At 40.6% G+C, this 15,232-nt stretch overlaps 1 protein-coding gene across 6 annotated transcripts; it reads right to left on the bottom strand.

Moving 5' to 3' along the window:
* Positions 1–9,134: 9,134 nt before the first annotated feature.
* Positions 9,135–14,911, bottom strand: sult5a1 (sulfotransferase family 5A, member 1). 6 transcript variants are annotated; one of them, XM_026164760.1, is made up of 7 exons: positions 14,887–14,911; positions 12,623–12,941; positions 12,118–12,329; positions 10,844–10,970; positions 10,656–10,747; positions 10,259–10,439; positions 9,135–9,460 (listed from the first exon to the last, which is right to left on the bottom strand). In XM_026164760.1, exons 2-7 carry the CDS (start codon positions 12,759–12,761, stop codon positions 9,348–9,350), a joined length of 864 nt encoding a protein of 287 aa, XP_026020545.1. In that variant the 5' UTR covers positions 12,762–12,941; positions 14,887–14,911; the 3' UTR covers positions 9,135–9,347. The 6 variants fall into 6 exon arrangements, with proteins under 6 accessions (XP_026020545.1, XP_026020376.1, XP_026020621.1 ...); XM_026164591.1 differs by having other exon boundaries at positions 12,623–13,034; positions 14,887–14,904; XM_026164836.1 differs by lacking the exon at positions 14,887–14,911 and adding an exon at positions 14,375–14,396.
* Between the last annotated feature and the right edge of the window lie 321 nt (positions 14,912–15,232).

The raw sequence follows: 15,232 nt of genomic DNA, 5'->3' as shown, positions 1-15,232 counted from the left end.
ACAATAAATCAAAAGAAAATAACCCAATTCAGAATTTGAGGACTTTAAGTGTTGCCTCCACATTTTTTTTCTTTCACCTAGAGCAGCAAGACTTCAAAGATATTTTTGTCTGGCAGGTGTGTTCACTCTGCCACAAATCACGAACTGTCTCAACAACAAATGCCCTGAACAGTGATATGACGACAGCCGCCTGTCTAGTTGATTCAATGTGATAGCAAAGATAAAACAGAAGGAAAAATCAAAGTGTGGAGGAGAGATGATTGATTTTATACCTTGGAATCTTTTTCATTGTATTGTAAAGACAAACAAGTTTAGGTCAAGGAGACAGGCATAATGAGACTGATGGTCTTTATTACTATCATCTCAAATATATAAGTGAGTCATTTCATCTGCTTGCCATAGTCCCCAGCCTCCACGATGGAAACTGCTGCTGGCTTTTATAAAATTGCTCAAGAAATGAAATACTGTGATTCTCTTCCTTCTTCTCATTTCTTCCTCCATGCATTTCTAATTATGGTGATTTTCTTTAGTTACTTTATCTTAAAAAAGGAGGAGAGCAGGATTTTACCAGGAAAAAAAAGAAAAGAAAAACTTATAAATCAACCCAAGACAGTCAAAAATCATATTCTCTCCAACATTTCCAATAGAGGCATCCAGGAAGCGTGAAGTGATGCAAAAGTCAGTCTAATCTCCATGTTTTTTTTACCTTGTTTGTTACTTCCTGTTTTATTTTGATAGCCTGTCATCTAATATACCAATACATACATGTGTTGCCACACTGCCCTTATATCCTCCCATGTTTTTAAGCCCTCTGTTTGCTTCTGTTTTTTGTTGAGTTCCCCATCAAGCTATGCGTTTTCATTTAACAAATCCATTTGGGGCCTTTTCTGCTGAACACTTTGATGTCTAAACAGTTTGAAATCAAAGCAACAACTAAACTAACTCTTATGTTTTGGGTGCACAGATGTGACAGTGATTGCTCAGCACTGCTCTTCCTCTCTGGAATATCTTTTTATCCACTGCAAACCGTTTTATTCTCCGCGGGAGTTTGCTTCATTCATCGGAGCGGAGACAGGGACTGCTACAGAGAGGCCAAGTACAGGTTCACTAAAGAAGTGGACATTGCTAAACATCAGCACTCTGAGAAGATGCAGCAGCAGATCTCAGAGAATGACTCGGCCTCTGTGTGGAAAGGTTTTAGGAATATCACAAACTACAAGCCTAAAACCCCCCACTCCACTGATGACTTGCTCTTAGCCAATACCCTTAACGACTTCTACTGCCGTTTTGACGAGCCATCAGGCAGCCTTCACACCTCCAACGGCCCCAACAATAGAGGCACTTTGGACACTAATTCCCCCACCTCTCCCCCCTCCATAGAGCCATCACCACCTTCAAACCGTTCACCTACAACACCCCCCTCCTCACCCCACACAAAAGAGGATTTCACACCACCTTCTCCCACCACAACTCTTCATATTCATGAAGCAGATGTGAGGAAGCAGTTTAAGAACCTGAATGCTCGGAAAGCTCCCGGCTCAGACGGCGTGTCTCCTGCCACCCTCAGACACTGTGCAAACGAGCTGGCCCCAGTGTTTTCTGGCATTTTCAACTCCTCACTGCAGGCATGTCATGTGCCTGCCTGCTTCAAGTCCTCCACCATAATCCCTGTCCCCAAGAAACCTAGGATCACTGGACTAAATGACTACAGACACGTGGCTCTGACATCTGTGGTCATGAAGTCTTTTGAGCGCCTAGTTCTCTCCCATCTCAGGACCCTCACGGCCCCCCTCCTGGACCCCCTGCAGTTTGCATACAGAGCCAACAGGTCTGTAGACGACGCCATCAACATGGCCCTACACTTCATCCTGCAGCATCTGGACTCCCCAGGAACCTACGCCAGGATCCTGTTTGTGGACTTCAGCTCTGCCTTCAACACCATCCTTCCAGACCATCCCCGAGGCAAGCTTTCCCAGATGAATGTGCCTGATCCCATCTGCCGGTGGATCACTGACTTCCTGACGGACAGGAAGCAGCACGTGAGGCTGGGAAAGAATGTCTCGGACTCCCGGACCATCAGCACCGGCTCCCCTCAGGGCTGTGTTCTTTCTCCTCTGCTCTTCTCCCTGTACACCAACTGCTGCACCTCCACCCACCAGTCTGTCAAGCTAATCAAGTTTGCAGATGACACCACCGTTATTGGACTCATCTCGGACGGGGACGAGTCTGCCTACAGGAGGGAGGTTGAACGTCTGGTGTCCTGGTGCAGCCACAACAACCTGGTGCTGAATGCCCAGAAGACAGTGGAGATTATTGTGGACTTCAGGAAGCACACAGCCCCACTCGCCCCCATCATCCTGACTGACACCCCCATCACCTCTGTGGACTCATTCCGCTTCCTGGGTACCACCATCACCCAGGACCTGAAGTGGGAGCCCACCATCACCTCCGTCATCAAGAAAGCCCAGCAGAGGATGTACTTCCTGAGGCAGCTGAAGAAATTCAACCTGCCAACACGGACGATGATGCAGTTCTACACTGCAATCATCGAGTCCATCCTCACCTCCTCCATCACCGTGTGGTACGCTGGAGCTACTATCAGGGACAAACAGAGACTGCAGCGTGTTGTGCGCTCTGCTGAGAAGGTGATTGGCTGCAGACTCCCATCTTTGCAGGACCTGTACACCTCCAGGACATTGCGGCGTGCAGCTCGGATCTCAGCTGACCCTTCTCACCCTGGACACAGTCTGTTTGACCTGCTCCCCTCAGGCAGGAGGCTCCGGTCCATTCGCACCAGAACCTCTCGCCATAAGAACAGTTTCTTCCCCTCTGCTGTCGGACACATGAACAATAACCATATGACTGTACCCGCCACTAACACATGACCCTACGCTGTGTTCACTGCATCATTCCATGTTTGGCACTGATCACCACCTGCACTCATGTATATATCTTTCAACGTAGCACTCTTAATTCTTATTCTCATGTATATATCTCATGTATATCTCATGCACATATCTTTCCACGTAGCACTTTTAATTCTTATCCCTACTTTTATTTTTCCATGTCTATTTAAGTGCTATTTATGACACTATGTTTGCACTGAAGCACCGCAGCAATTTCCTAATGTTGTAAACCTGCTCAACATTTGGCAATAAACCCCATTCTGATTCTGATTCTGTAGGAGGTGAAGACGTGGTACCAGGAGAGAACTCAAACTCTTTGGTACCTCTGCTCTAAAAGACTGCAGGTGATAGGAGGTTTAAACCAAACTGCCTCACTGTACCAACATACTGCCCCTGAAACGAGACATCAAAGATATTTATCCTTATTACTGACACCTACCATTCATCGTACCACAAATGTAAGGAGCTTCCCATGGCCAGGACTTTCCCTTGAAAGCTCACGATTAAGAGAAGAAAACATGAATTTACAGTCCTTTCTTTGGTGGTCTGACTGTTTTTATACTAATTCCACGTCTGTAAATCACTTCACGATCTTATAACAGCTCACTTGTCTGGCATGCTGACAGTCCTGGGCAGGAACAATAGAAAAAGAAGTTCTACCCCTTAAGCTGCTCGCTGAAGTGTGCGCAAAATCATTTAATGCTTTGACCTTTTTTTAGCTGAAATAAAAATCCAGAGAGTTAAAAAGTACTTTTTTTTTTTTATCTGATCTGCAGCAGAGTGCAAGGAGTTCTTCTCCATGGCTGTTAAAATATTAATATCCCTGTCAAACACCATTACTCTCTACCAGTGTCAGGGAGTGCTCTGTCTGACTCCATCACCCCTGAAAGCACCAGCATAGGTCACAGCTGTAGAATTAACATGGACATTTTTTTTAAATGCATACTTACATTTTTGTTTAGTTTATACAATCATATGCATTAGTTCTTAAACTGAATTCAGTTTTTTTAACTGCATCTACAGCAGAAGTAGACTATCATTCATGTTAAAATATTCACTGCTCTCAACTGCCACTTTACTGAATATTTGTTACCCAAGTTCTGTAAAAACACCAAACTTTTAAAGATGAGACAAGATTTTGGAGGTTTATATGTCACATCTGATGAACTGTGGGGCATGAGGCCAAACGAAAAGAGGTGTCACACGTAAAATTCAGTTCAAAGTTTTAGCAGGTCCTGAACTCATATGGGTTCATCTTGACAGGAAGTCATTATTGTTGTCGTCTAGTCATTTTTATTCAAGCTCTTTATTCAGACTTCCCAACACAGCCCTGTTCCTGTAGTTCCCGTCCTGCTTATTTGTCACAACAAACAGGAACTCAGTTTCAAGGCAAATTTACTCTGTAAATTTAATCTTCATGGGAACGAATGGGTCTTTGTGACACCAGTTCTGCAAAATAAAGCTATTTTCTAAGTCAGTCAGTCAGTTAGAAGTGCGTTGTGTACTCAGCTGCTGGTTTGTGTACTCTGTTGTCGTGGGTAACTGGGAAACAGAATCCTTTTAGGCTTCACTGACCATTGCCATATTCACTGCACTGCACGTTTTTCGATAAGGCAATAATAGAGCAGGATATTTTTTCCTGTCATTTGTTAATCATAGATAGCCTTATTCGTGGTAGACGTGCTTGCTTGGACACTTCCCTTCAGATTTTATCAGGAAATAATAGAGTCAGCCATCAAAACAACTGTAAGATTAAAATATAAACCAGTCTTTGTGCTGAAATGCCAGTATCTATCCTCCTGATTTCTCTTTTTTTCAGAATCATTAAAATCCATTAAAGAGTATCCATGTCTGTATTCAGTTTTTACATATATTCTTATACGTGATAATTATCATGCTTTACTGACACCTCGACTGAATTCATCAAATAGATATTTTAGTGCTGGAGTGATGTCATCTAGCCTGAATCTCTTAATAGAGCTGAGGTCTCAAATTAAGCGCGGAGGGGATCCGGCTTTTGCAGTTACAGCCACGAGACTGTGGAACAACCTTCCGCTCAATATTCATACTGAAAAGTCTCTACAGTCTTTTAAACTCTGTCTTAAAACTCTATTGCTTTGTAGTCAACCTTGTTGCTTTTAATTGTGCTATAGAGATCAAATTACCATGGGTAGCCCCTTTTTTAATGCGTTGATGATGCCTCTATTGAGTGGAGGAAAGTAACTACATATTTTCACTCAGGTACTGTAGTCAAATATTGTGACATTTATTCATGCTTGTATGTATTTATGTTTAAACATATGCCATTTTGAATGTAATAATCCAGATAACAATGTACCGTAGGTTAAAGGTCATACAGCTAACATTTTTAAATCATAAAATAAACAAATTATTAAATAATATCAACAGTCCTGGCATTATGTCACTGGTGACATAATGCCAGGACTGTCACGCCTTCCTGCCCAGAGTACAACCAGTTGTCATGACTCAGCTGTGTATTGCCTTTGAAGTTTGGATAATAAGTTGATACTAAGTCATTGTAGACCGAAAATCATATATAAATCTTAGACATGTGTTTAGAGAACACTTTTTTTCCTGAGGGAGGGTTTTAGCAGAGGCTTGCAGAGCGAGGATAATAGTAACAGGGAGAAGTTTACTCTGCGCAGAATCTTAAGCAACTTCTCGTTGTTTTTTGAAAAACAACAGCATGCCACAAAAAGACAACATGCATTTAAGTGCAAAACTTCAAAGATGTACACTTCCTTCTGCAACCAATTACAACAAAGTGACTATTGTAGCTGTACGCCACTGCCGCTGTCATAAAACTGTGCCACTGTGCTTTTTCCTCCTCAGTTTCACAAGTCGTTGTGCAGTGAAATATAAATCTGCAGTCTGTGACACCCTAAAACGCTAAATATGATTTGACTGTGCCTTTCAAACTGTATATGTGCACAGTATAACAGGTACATTTTGGAGCCATTGTTGTTTAATTGTCTTAAGGTCATATTTCAGTGATTAAATATTATATTAACAGAATTGATTTAAAAATCAAAGATCTCCAAACCCATAATACAAACAAATGGTTTGTTTCCCAGAATTAAAGTTCTCTTCAGAAACACAGTCTGCTTCTTCACCTGCACCACATGTTTCAGACCATCAAAGAATTGTTAATATTAGATAACAATAACCCAAGTGAATGCAAACTCCAGTCTTTAAAAGATTATTTAATTTAATAAGAGAAAAACCTACCTGACCCTGTGTGAAAAAGTAAGTTTGCATCTTCTACCAGAAAATCCTGAAGGAGAATGTGCAGCCATTAGTTTATACCCTGAAGCTCAAACACACTTGACTTATGCAGGACAACAACAAGTGGTCTCTTCAAGATCCTTTGGGGTGACCTTAAGCAAGTTAATGCACAAAAACCCTCCAGTGTGGCTGAACTGAAACAATTCTACAAAGAAGAGTGGGCCAAAATTCCACCATGATGAAAGATTAATTGCCAATTATAACAAATGTCTTTTTGTAGTTTTTGCTGCATGTGGCACAACCAGTTATTCAAGTTTTAGGGAGATATTCACATAGGACCAAGAAGGAGAATATTTCTTTTATCAGACTGGAGGATGCACATGTTGTTTGTATCAGTGTGATGTAATATGTGTTTCCTTTAATAGCCACCAAATCTATAGGATACTGTAGCTAAACAGCGAAATATAGAGAATCAATATGAGATGATGCTTAACAACAAGAACCTGTTTAGTCTAATAATGAATTTTTAAATATCAGGATCATCAATCCATTCATTACCACATAGAGTACGACCTCTTCCTGACTTATTCTTCCTATTACCGGTTTTAGTGTAGACTAAATTACTACATTGTTGTCATACTATGACAACAATGTAGTAATTTAGTCTACACTAAAACTGGTAATAGGAAGAATAAGTCAGGAAGAGGTCAGGAAGTCGTTTATTTACCAAACACAAAGTAACTCACCTGCACATCTGAGACTTGGTTCAGTTTACCACATCAACATGTGAGGCAGAATCCCCACTTCCACACTGCCAGAGTAGTACAGACCTTTCTGGATCAGGAGCACATCCAAATACTTCCTTGGCCAGGATTTACTCTCAGTAAGCCTCCTACTGAACATGCCTGGGAGATGCAGCGTCAACATGTTTAAAGAAAGCCACAACCGACCAGCATTGCACAGCCGCATGCTGCACTCCTCCAGGAATGGAGGCAAACTACTCAAAAACAGATGGTCCATCTCATAACATCCAGAGCAGGCCATAACTCATGTTAAACATCTTGTATATAAGTAGATTGTCTATAAATGTGTCTATAAAATCTTTGATCTAAGAACAAAATATAAATCTCAGAATGTGTGGGCTAATTACAGCTTACAGCAACCTTTGTATCAGCCAAACATCTTGTCCTTGCCAAAACACTCTGCCATCATCATTGATAATGATTAATATGAGGCTAAATGAAGAAAAATCCAATTTTTTAAAAGTCCTGCTGTGTTTAAACCGTTTAACACTGGCAGCAGCTTTACCCTTCAACCTCCTTGCCCTCAGCAGAGTCAGAGAGGGGTACGAGAGGTGTGAAGTGAATTCTCACATGACCAAAATGTGTGAGCCTGTGTGCACAACAACAGCTCGAGAGCTTCAATCACCGGTGTTTGCATGTGGGGCTGTGTATGGGGCTTTATCAGCAGCTGATATAGCAGCACATGTGTGCCCTTGTCAATTTGAATATTCAGGACGTTGTGACAAAAATCGAAATAATCAGTGACAGAAGGTGAAAGACGAAGAAGAGGCCAGCGTCTTTTATAAACAGAGGGAAATGTGTATCCCTAATAAATGGTAAAGATAAATCAATCCAAAATTTATTGAATGTTCTGCAAGACATATTTATCTCACAATCAAAGGCAGAAGGCCTAAGCATAGTTTTCTTTCTCTCATTTGGCTCACTTTCCAATAAACCTCCAACAAACCTTAACTGCATTCAGAAGTGATGATTCTTTCATTAGGGGGCTTTCACAGCTTCAAGGTTTTTCAAGCTTGAGTTTGAATGGTTTCTTTCAAATCAGGCCAGATGACGTCTCGATTTAAAGGTGCACGCACTCAATGAAGTAGCCAAAACGCAGATTCTTGCACACTAACTGTCATGATTCGGCTGTGTGGCAGGCAGGAGAGGACCCAAACGCACACTCACGGGGACACGAGGAATAAACTCAGAGAACACAGCTTTATTGCTGGAAAGGCAGATCACAGGTAATACGAAACTAAACTGGGAAAAACTAAATATAAAGCGCCCCAAGAAACACAGGGAGAATCACACACAGCATGAGGGAGAACGCGACACCAAACTGAGGGAGATGCAGACATAAATACACAGAGGGTTAACGAGGGAAGTGGGAACACACGGGGAACACAGCTGACACAGATAACCATAACGAGACAGGGCAGGAGTGAACACAACATGACGCATACTGACGAGAGACTGTCAAAGTAAAACAGGAAGTACACGGAGGTTCAGACAGGAGGAGAGAGAGCACGGGGAGAACACAGACATAACGGGCTGGGGAAAACATGGAATAAAACACAAGGAGAGACGAGGGCTCACAGATACACAGGGGCACACAGGAGGTAACCAAATAAGGAACATCTTAACTAAATAACCTAGGAACCAAGGCATAAATAGGGAACAAAACACAAAACACACAAAAACTAAGAATACTGGGCCAACATGGCCCAGGACCATGACATCAACATGAACTGCACAGACAATCACCTGTGAAATAAAAAGCACGCTCAGTGGCTGCTCATGTTAAGTGCTGTGAGTTTCAACATCACACACTTGTTACACAGACATAAATACATACAGACTAAAGAGACTGCTTAAAAAGTCTAAAGCGTGGTTGTGCTTCAAAAATTCAAATCCAAATCAAACAGATACCTGATGTTTGAATAAAATTACTTTTTTATGCATATAAATCTGCTTAAACAGAGGTGAGGTGTTTGAAGTAAAAGGACACACAAGGACGACTCAGGCATGGGGACAAAGAGCTTTATGTTAAACCCTGTCACCTGGACTTCTCCCTCTGCTCTTTGTTGTCATGGTTACGTAACTGTCAACTTCTTAGCCTGAAGTGTAAAGTGCCACTTGTTTTGAACCAAGGAAACAAAAATGACATGACACATTCAAGCATATAAGCTTTATTAATCTATTTATAACTTAAAAAGGAGAAAAAGAAGAAGAAGACAACCTCAAAAGCATCACTGTAGGTTTCACATGAACAACATAATTAAAGAATTCAAAACATAATTATCACAAAACAAGTGAAGGGTTAACATATACTGTAATCCACACATAAATGATTAACTAGTTTGAAAGGGATCAGTTGATGTGATCTATACTCTCGTGGTCTGTAGGACCACTACTCCCACACAAACTCTAAAGTGCTGTTCTCCATCATCTTTGAGGTGAAGACGGTTTCAAATTTTCTACTGTCCTCCTCTGTGAACATGTTTTTCCAGTCTCCCACTTTACCTGCATTGCAAAAAGGAAAGACAGAGAGAAAAGTCAAAATGATCTTTTTTTTTTTGTCCTGTTTGGTTCCATCAAAACTGTTGTCTGAAGGCCAACAAAGACGTGATTTTCAAATATAAATCAGAAATGTATTTTAAAAAGGGATTTGGTTATAGTTTACTGGGTAGTACTGTGTTTTATATTAAAGAGTTATCATTCAGTTGAACCTTTATGTATGACAAGACTGAATAGGACTATTGAAGACTGAATAATTACCTCGTCATTTTATGCTACTAAAAAAGGGACAATTTCAAAAATTCAAATGTCTATAATTGAGTCATTAAATATTAATTGAATAGTTTCACAGCCAGAAGACCAAAGGTGATATTTCTGTATATCTCCTTCTAGATGGTGGTATTGAATAACAACTTAGGCTGGGTGAAGTTGTTATTCAGTTGAAAGGAAATTAAAAACACTTAGACCGTTTAGTGTGAACAGGAACGGTGAACTGTGCAGCTAAACCAAACAGACAGTTTTTCTCTCATTACTTATTTTGAAGATAATTATCATGAAGATGAAATGATGCAAAAAGCAAAGCTACTGAGAACATAAATTTTCCTCCATTTCCTTTTATTTTCTTGAGACCTCTAAGATTCGTCTATCATGCCCTATGACACACTGATGAGAGCTCTCAATGTGTCATAGGTTACCAAAAGTCTGTCAGTAGATTATCAGCAAGTTGCATTTTTGCAGCTACTATTTTGGTCACATTAAGACACTCTCAGACATCTAATCTGCTTACAGTTCAGCAGAACTTGCCTTTTCTCATGAAGGAGCCCTTGCTGTGGTCCATTATTTCCTGAGGGACGAGAGTGTAGTTGATCATCTTGTTTTCCTTCATGCTGCTGAAGCTGCAGTGTTTCACGCAGTTGTTGACCTCGTCCTCCACCAGGGGACACTGAAGGAACGAGCTTATTTTCTTTATGGTGCCGTGCAGATCCTGGCAGCAGGAAGAAGAGTGCAATTTAAATTTCCTCACTTCACTGACATGAGAGACCTCCTTGAAATGCTAAATAATTATGTAATGAGCCATAGGGTTCAGTTTGAAGAAGTGTACTTCCACTTTTCAGACCTGCGTCTGACTTTGTGACCAGGGAACAAAGCAAATGAATATTTTACAGGGGATAGTGTGCTTAGCTGTGATGCAATAATTTACCAGCGACATTTCTTCATAGGTGATGTGAAGCAGATTGCTATTAATCTGACTGGTCCAGCCTTTAATGTGGTCAAACCAGGAACCGAAAGAAACTGAAACAAACAAGCGTGTGAAGAAATACTGCACATCTGATCAGATTGAAACTTGTAGCTGCACAATGATACAACAAGCAAAACAGTCACCCTCACCTGTTTCATCCAGGAATCGGTCCAAAAAATCTGGAAATGAATGAGGCTCAGGGAGGAAGTTGGCCATTTTGTGGAAGTGGTAAAAGGACACAAGCACATCTTTAGGATTTCTGCTCACATAGATGACCTGTGACATGACATGTGTTGTTAAGTTTACTCACAGTTATGTCCATAAATATTTAGTTGATCCTTTTTGTGGTAATCTTTCCCTCTGTGCACAACCACAGAGGATTTTAAATCAGACTATGTGCTTTTACTCCAGGAGTTTCACAAAAGTTTTGCAATAACTGTAGAAATTTCAGAGACCTTTAAACATAGTCCCCCATTTTCAGAGATTTTAATTTAACTGGACAACTGACCCACAGTGTCATAGCTGGGTGTGGTCTCTTTACTTAATAAGAAATTATGCTTTGTCCTTTACGCTCAAGAAATCATCCCTAGACTTCTATCAGCAGTCAAGATTGTTAAGTAGAATTAGACGCTTTCCCACAATGGAAACAAAAACAGAAAACACAAATATTTATCAGTTAAATTCATGGCACCTAAAAGTCTGTCAAGTCTGGATGACAGTGCTTTCTCAGAAAAAGCTGTCAATCTTGAAATGTTTCTCTGTGATTTGTGTTTTTGCTTTAAAAGAAAAAATACACAATTACTGAGATACAGCTTAATAATGAGATTTACAGCAGAAAAATCAACTAGTTGTGTTATCTGACAGACAAAGTGTAAATAATACCATAACTAGTAAAAACAACAACAACAACAAATAAAAGTCAAAACTCAGCTTACTGTGTACATCAGTATAGGGTATCTGTCAAATCAGTATATAAACCAGCCAAACCAGTGGAGTTAAGTTAAGCTTCCACACTACAGTCAACTGGACACTCTGCCTGATCAGATAAAGAAGTGTTGTTTGTTGTTCGGATCTACCACAAAATAATTAATAATGTCCTGTAGGAATTATTTTTAAATGAATGCATGATATTACAAATTGGACATTATTTGGCTTGATAAATGTATTAACTTGTCTCATTGTGTTAAAAATACACATGCACATTTTAAAGATCTGATGCCGGCACGTTATGCTTTCAGTATTAGGTCTTAAATAGTCAGTAGAGTCGGTAGTTTTATAAATCCCCTTATTAGACTAGTTTGGTGTGGCAAACTGCTAACGTCAGCCAGGCTGCAGAGAGCAGGCATGGGCTCAGTGGGTAACAGCCTCCAACATTGGCGAATGTTTAGAATAAATCTATCAATTAAATGTGCACTTTAATGACCTTGGTTTTGGAGTGCTGGAGGGCAGGGCCCAGCAGGTGATGAGGCAAGTGTGTAGTGATGACTCGAGCTGTAGTAGGTAAGGCCTCCAGCAGAGCAGAGCTATAATAGTGCTCCAACCAAGGAGCTCTTTTCCAGTTTTCAACAGTCTGGGACAACCCTGGGTTCCCTCTGGTGCGTATGAGAGTCACAACTTCCTGTAGCCATGTGGTACCTGTTAAGAGGAATGAGTGAGAGGCATTGATGAGCCCACATTGATGAAATTCAGTCATATAAACCATAGAAAGTTACTCAAACTCAGCGAAATGCTTAAAATGAAAAGTAAGAAGTTATTATGTAAATTGCTAAACTCACCACAATCTATGTCACCATGTTTTCACTGAGTTGCTTAACATGCTCATCTGGTTAGACTGGTGTGTGTGTGTGTGTGTGTGTGTGTGTGTGTGTGTGTGTGTGTGTGTGTGTGTGTGTGTGTGTGTGTATCTTTGGAAGTTTGTTCTCTCTTACCTGACTTTGGATAAGACACTATGAGAATATCCGTATCCAGAAATGGAAAGCTGACAGCATATTTCAAGGAATCCTGAGTGTGCAGGTGTCCAGGAAACGAAATGCCATGAAACATCTCTGTGACATCTAACCTGGCCATATCCACCTTCAACAAACTATTTACTGCTTTTGATATCCTTTCAGCTGCCTCTGCTCTAATCTCCTTTTTGTGATCTGCTCTGTAGCTCTGTCTGTCTGTAGCTCCGCCTGCCTCTCTGCCTCTATGCTCTCCTGTTGTGTGTCTTTCTTGTTGAGAACACACAGACAATGACCACACAGACTGAAGCAGAAAGAGGAAACGCTAATTAACGTGTCACACAGACAGTGGGGGTTACTTGCAGTAATTTCCAAATATCGTATGCAGGTATTCACACTGAAAGAGGAAATAACAGCTAAGTCAGCAACGTGGGAAAATCTGTACATGTTAAAAAACAGAGACTGACTGGACAAAAGAAGAAAGTAGTACAAGTGGTACATTTTCTCAATGACTGCTTTCAAAATGTACAATGGGTTTCTTTTATAGCTTTAAATGTATGAACTACTTGGACACAAAAGACTATATAGTATTACTCACCACTGAAAAACACTCCATAAGCTGCTATCAATGGCCTCCAGTCTTTCAGTCTCTCTCTCTCTCTGTCCCTCTCTGTTCCTCTCTCTCCCTCTCTGTTCCTCTCTCTCTCTCTCTCTCTCTCTCTCTCTCTCCCTCTTTGTGTAAGTAAACAAAGTAAACAAAGCTGGGGCATAGAAGCTAGTGATGGGATTTCCAGCTCTTTTTAGAGATCCGGCTCTTTCGGCTCCGAACCGGCTCTTCAGGTTGTTTTGTTGCTTTAATTAATTTATTATTAACAATAATATAAAATTATGCACAAAAGGAATTACTAACATAAAAACAAGTGGTTTTATTTATATATGTTTATATATAGATATATGCGGTGGCCCCTAGAGACAAAACACGTACAAACTCCAAAACACATTTCTAGCATGAACTGAACTTCCAAAGCAGAGCTACTAGATCACTTAAATTACACAATTGAAAGCATGTGTGTATTGTTTGTGTATTTATACACAGGCACTCATATATATATTCAAATAATTTTAAAAAAAAGTTCATTCACCTGTTATTACCACACACCAAATCCGGTCGTTGGTACTTGCTGGCTTGTGTAGCCACAAGATAACAAAGGCTCAACACTGCGCCCAGCATCCTGGAGCACTTCTGTTGTCTTTTGTACGTGTTTTGAGTTTTTATGTGCTTCTGAGTTTTTATATGCTTCTGAGTTTTTACGTGCTTCGGAGTTTGTACGTGTTTTTTACGAGTTTTTACGTGTTTTGGAGTTTGTACGTGTTTTTACGTGTTTTGGAGTTTGTACATGCTTCAGAGTTCGTACGTGATTTGAAGTTTGTATGTGCTTTGTCTCTAGGGGCCACCGTAAATATACTTTTATTTATTCACTCCACATAAAATGTAATAAATAAATCATATAATACAAAAATCAACTATTCACATTTCAAGTTTTAACTATTTAAATTTTCAGCTTTTTCCTTTCACAAATTTAAAATGAAAAGAACACAAAACACTGCAAACCACAACACAATTAAATATAAATTATAATATGAAAACTAAAAGAACATGCATATTCTCTGTCATATGGACCTGCATGAATAAACTTTCTCAATCCTTTATCATCTAGTTGTGGATGATTACTATACCTTTCTAATGTTGTTGTCCCTGCCTCTCTTTCTCTCTCTCTGGCTCTGTTCCTGTGCTACTGAGTGTAACTACCGCCCCTCCCCCCTCTGCCCAGCGTAAAGCACAAGGCTCGCGTGCAGAGTGAAGCGGAAAAAAAGTGCGAGAGAGAGGCTGAGAGAAAGAAAAAAAAAAAACCCACGTGACGGCTCGCGATAAGGAGCCGGCTCGCGTCGTTCACGTCAAAGAGCCGGATCTAAGAGCCATTTCGTTCGCGAACGACCCATCACTAATAAAAGCAGAACCGAGTCGTATGTGTGGAGGGACAGTAACTGTGTGTATATATGTAAGCATTTAAACACTGCAGAGAGTACAATTAACAGAAACAGTATTGTAGAAATTCATTTCACCGAAACAATAACGTGGCGCACAGTGTGACGCATGCACCAGTTTATTGTATTTCCAGACTTGCTTTCGGCACAATTTACAGTGCACGCTACTCTGTTTTTTGTCAGACTTGAAATAGCCGAAATACCTTCACGCTACGGAACTTCTATGGCTCTTCCGTTCAACAATCTCTCCGGCATTGGAACCATCATCTGTTTTCTCTTCGGTCACGCTCGGTTGATTTTTCTAGTCGGCACACTCATTTCCTCCATTACGCGCTGGCTCCATTACCCGCTGGCTGCTTCCCAAACAAACACGTGCGGCTTGGCACTTGTGCTGTACGTAACAAGTCACGCGACGTGACGCTGCGGCTGTGATTGGTTCGGCTCTGCGCTACTTAATTTAGATTGGCTGACCTTTTTTTTTTTTTTTTTAAGAGGACGAGAGCGGCGAGGTCTATCGCGATAGCTTAATTTCTCTATCGCGTAAAAGTT

The sequence above is a fragment of the Astatotilapia calliptera genome, chromosome 1 (genome assembly GCF_900246225.1).
Source record: "Astatotilapia calliptera chromosome 1, fAstCal1.2, whole genome shotgun sequence".
NCBI classification, from domain to species: domain Eukaryota; kingdom Metazoa; phylum Chordata; class Actinopteri; order Cichliformes; family Cichlidae; genus Astatotilapia; species Astatotilapia calliptera.
The sequence above is the reverse complement of the archived record's forward strand: the minus strand, read 5'-3'. Positions and strand labels throughout refer to the sequence as shown.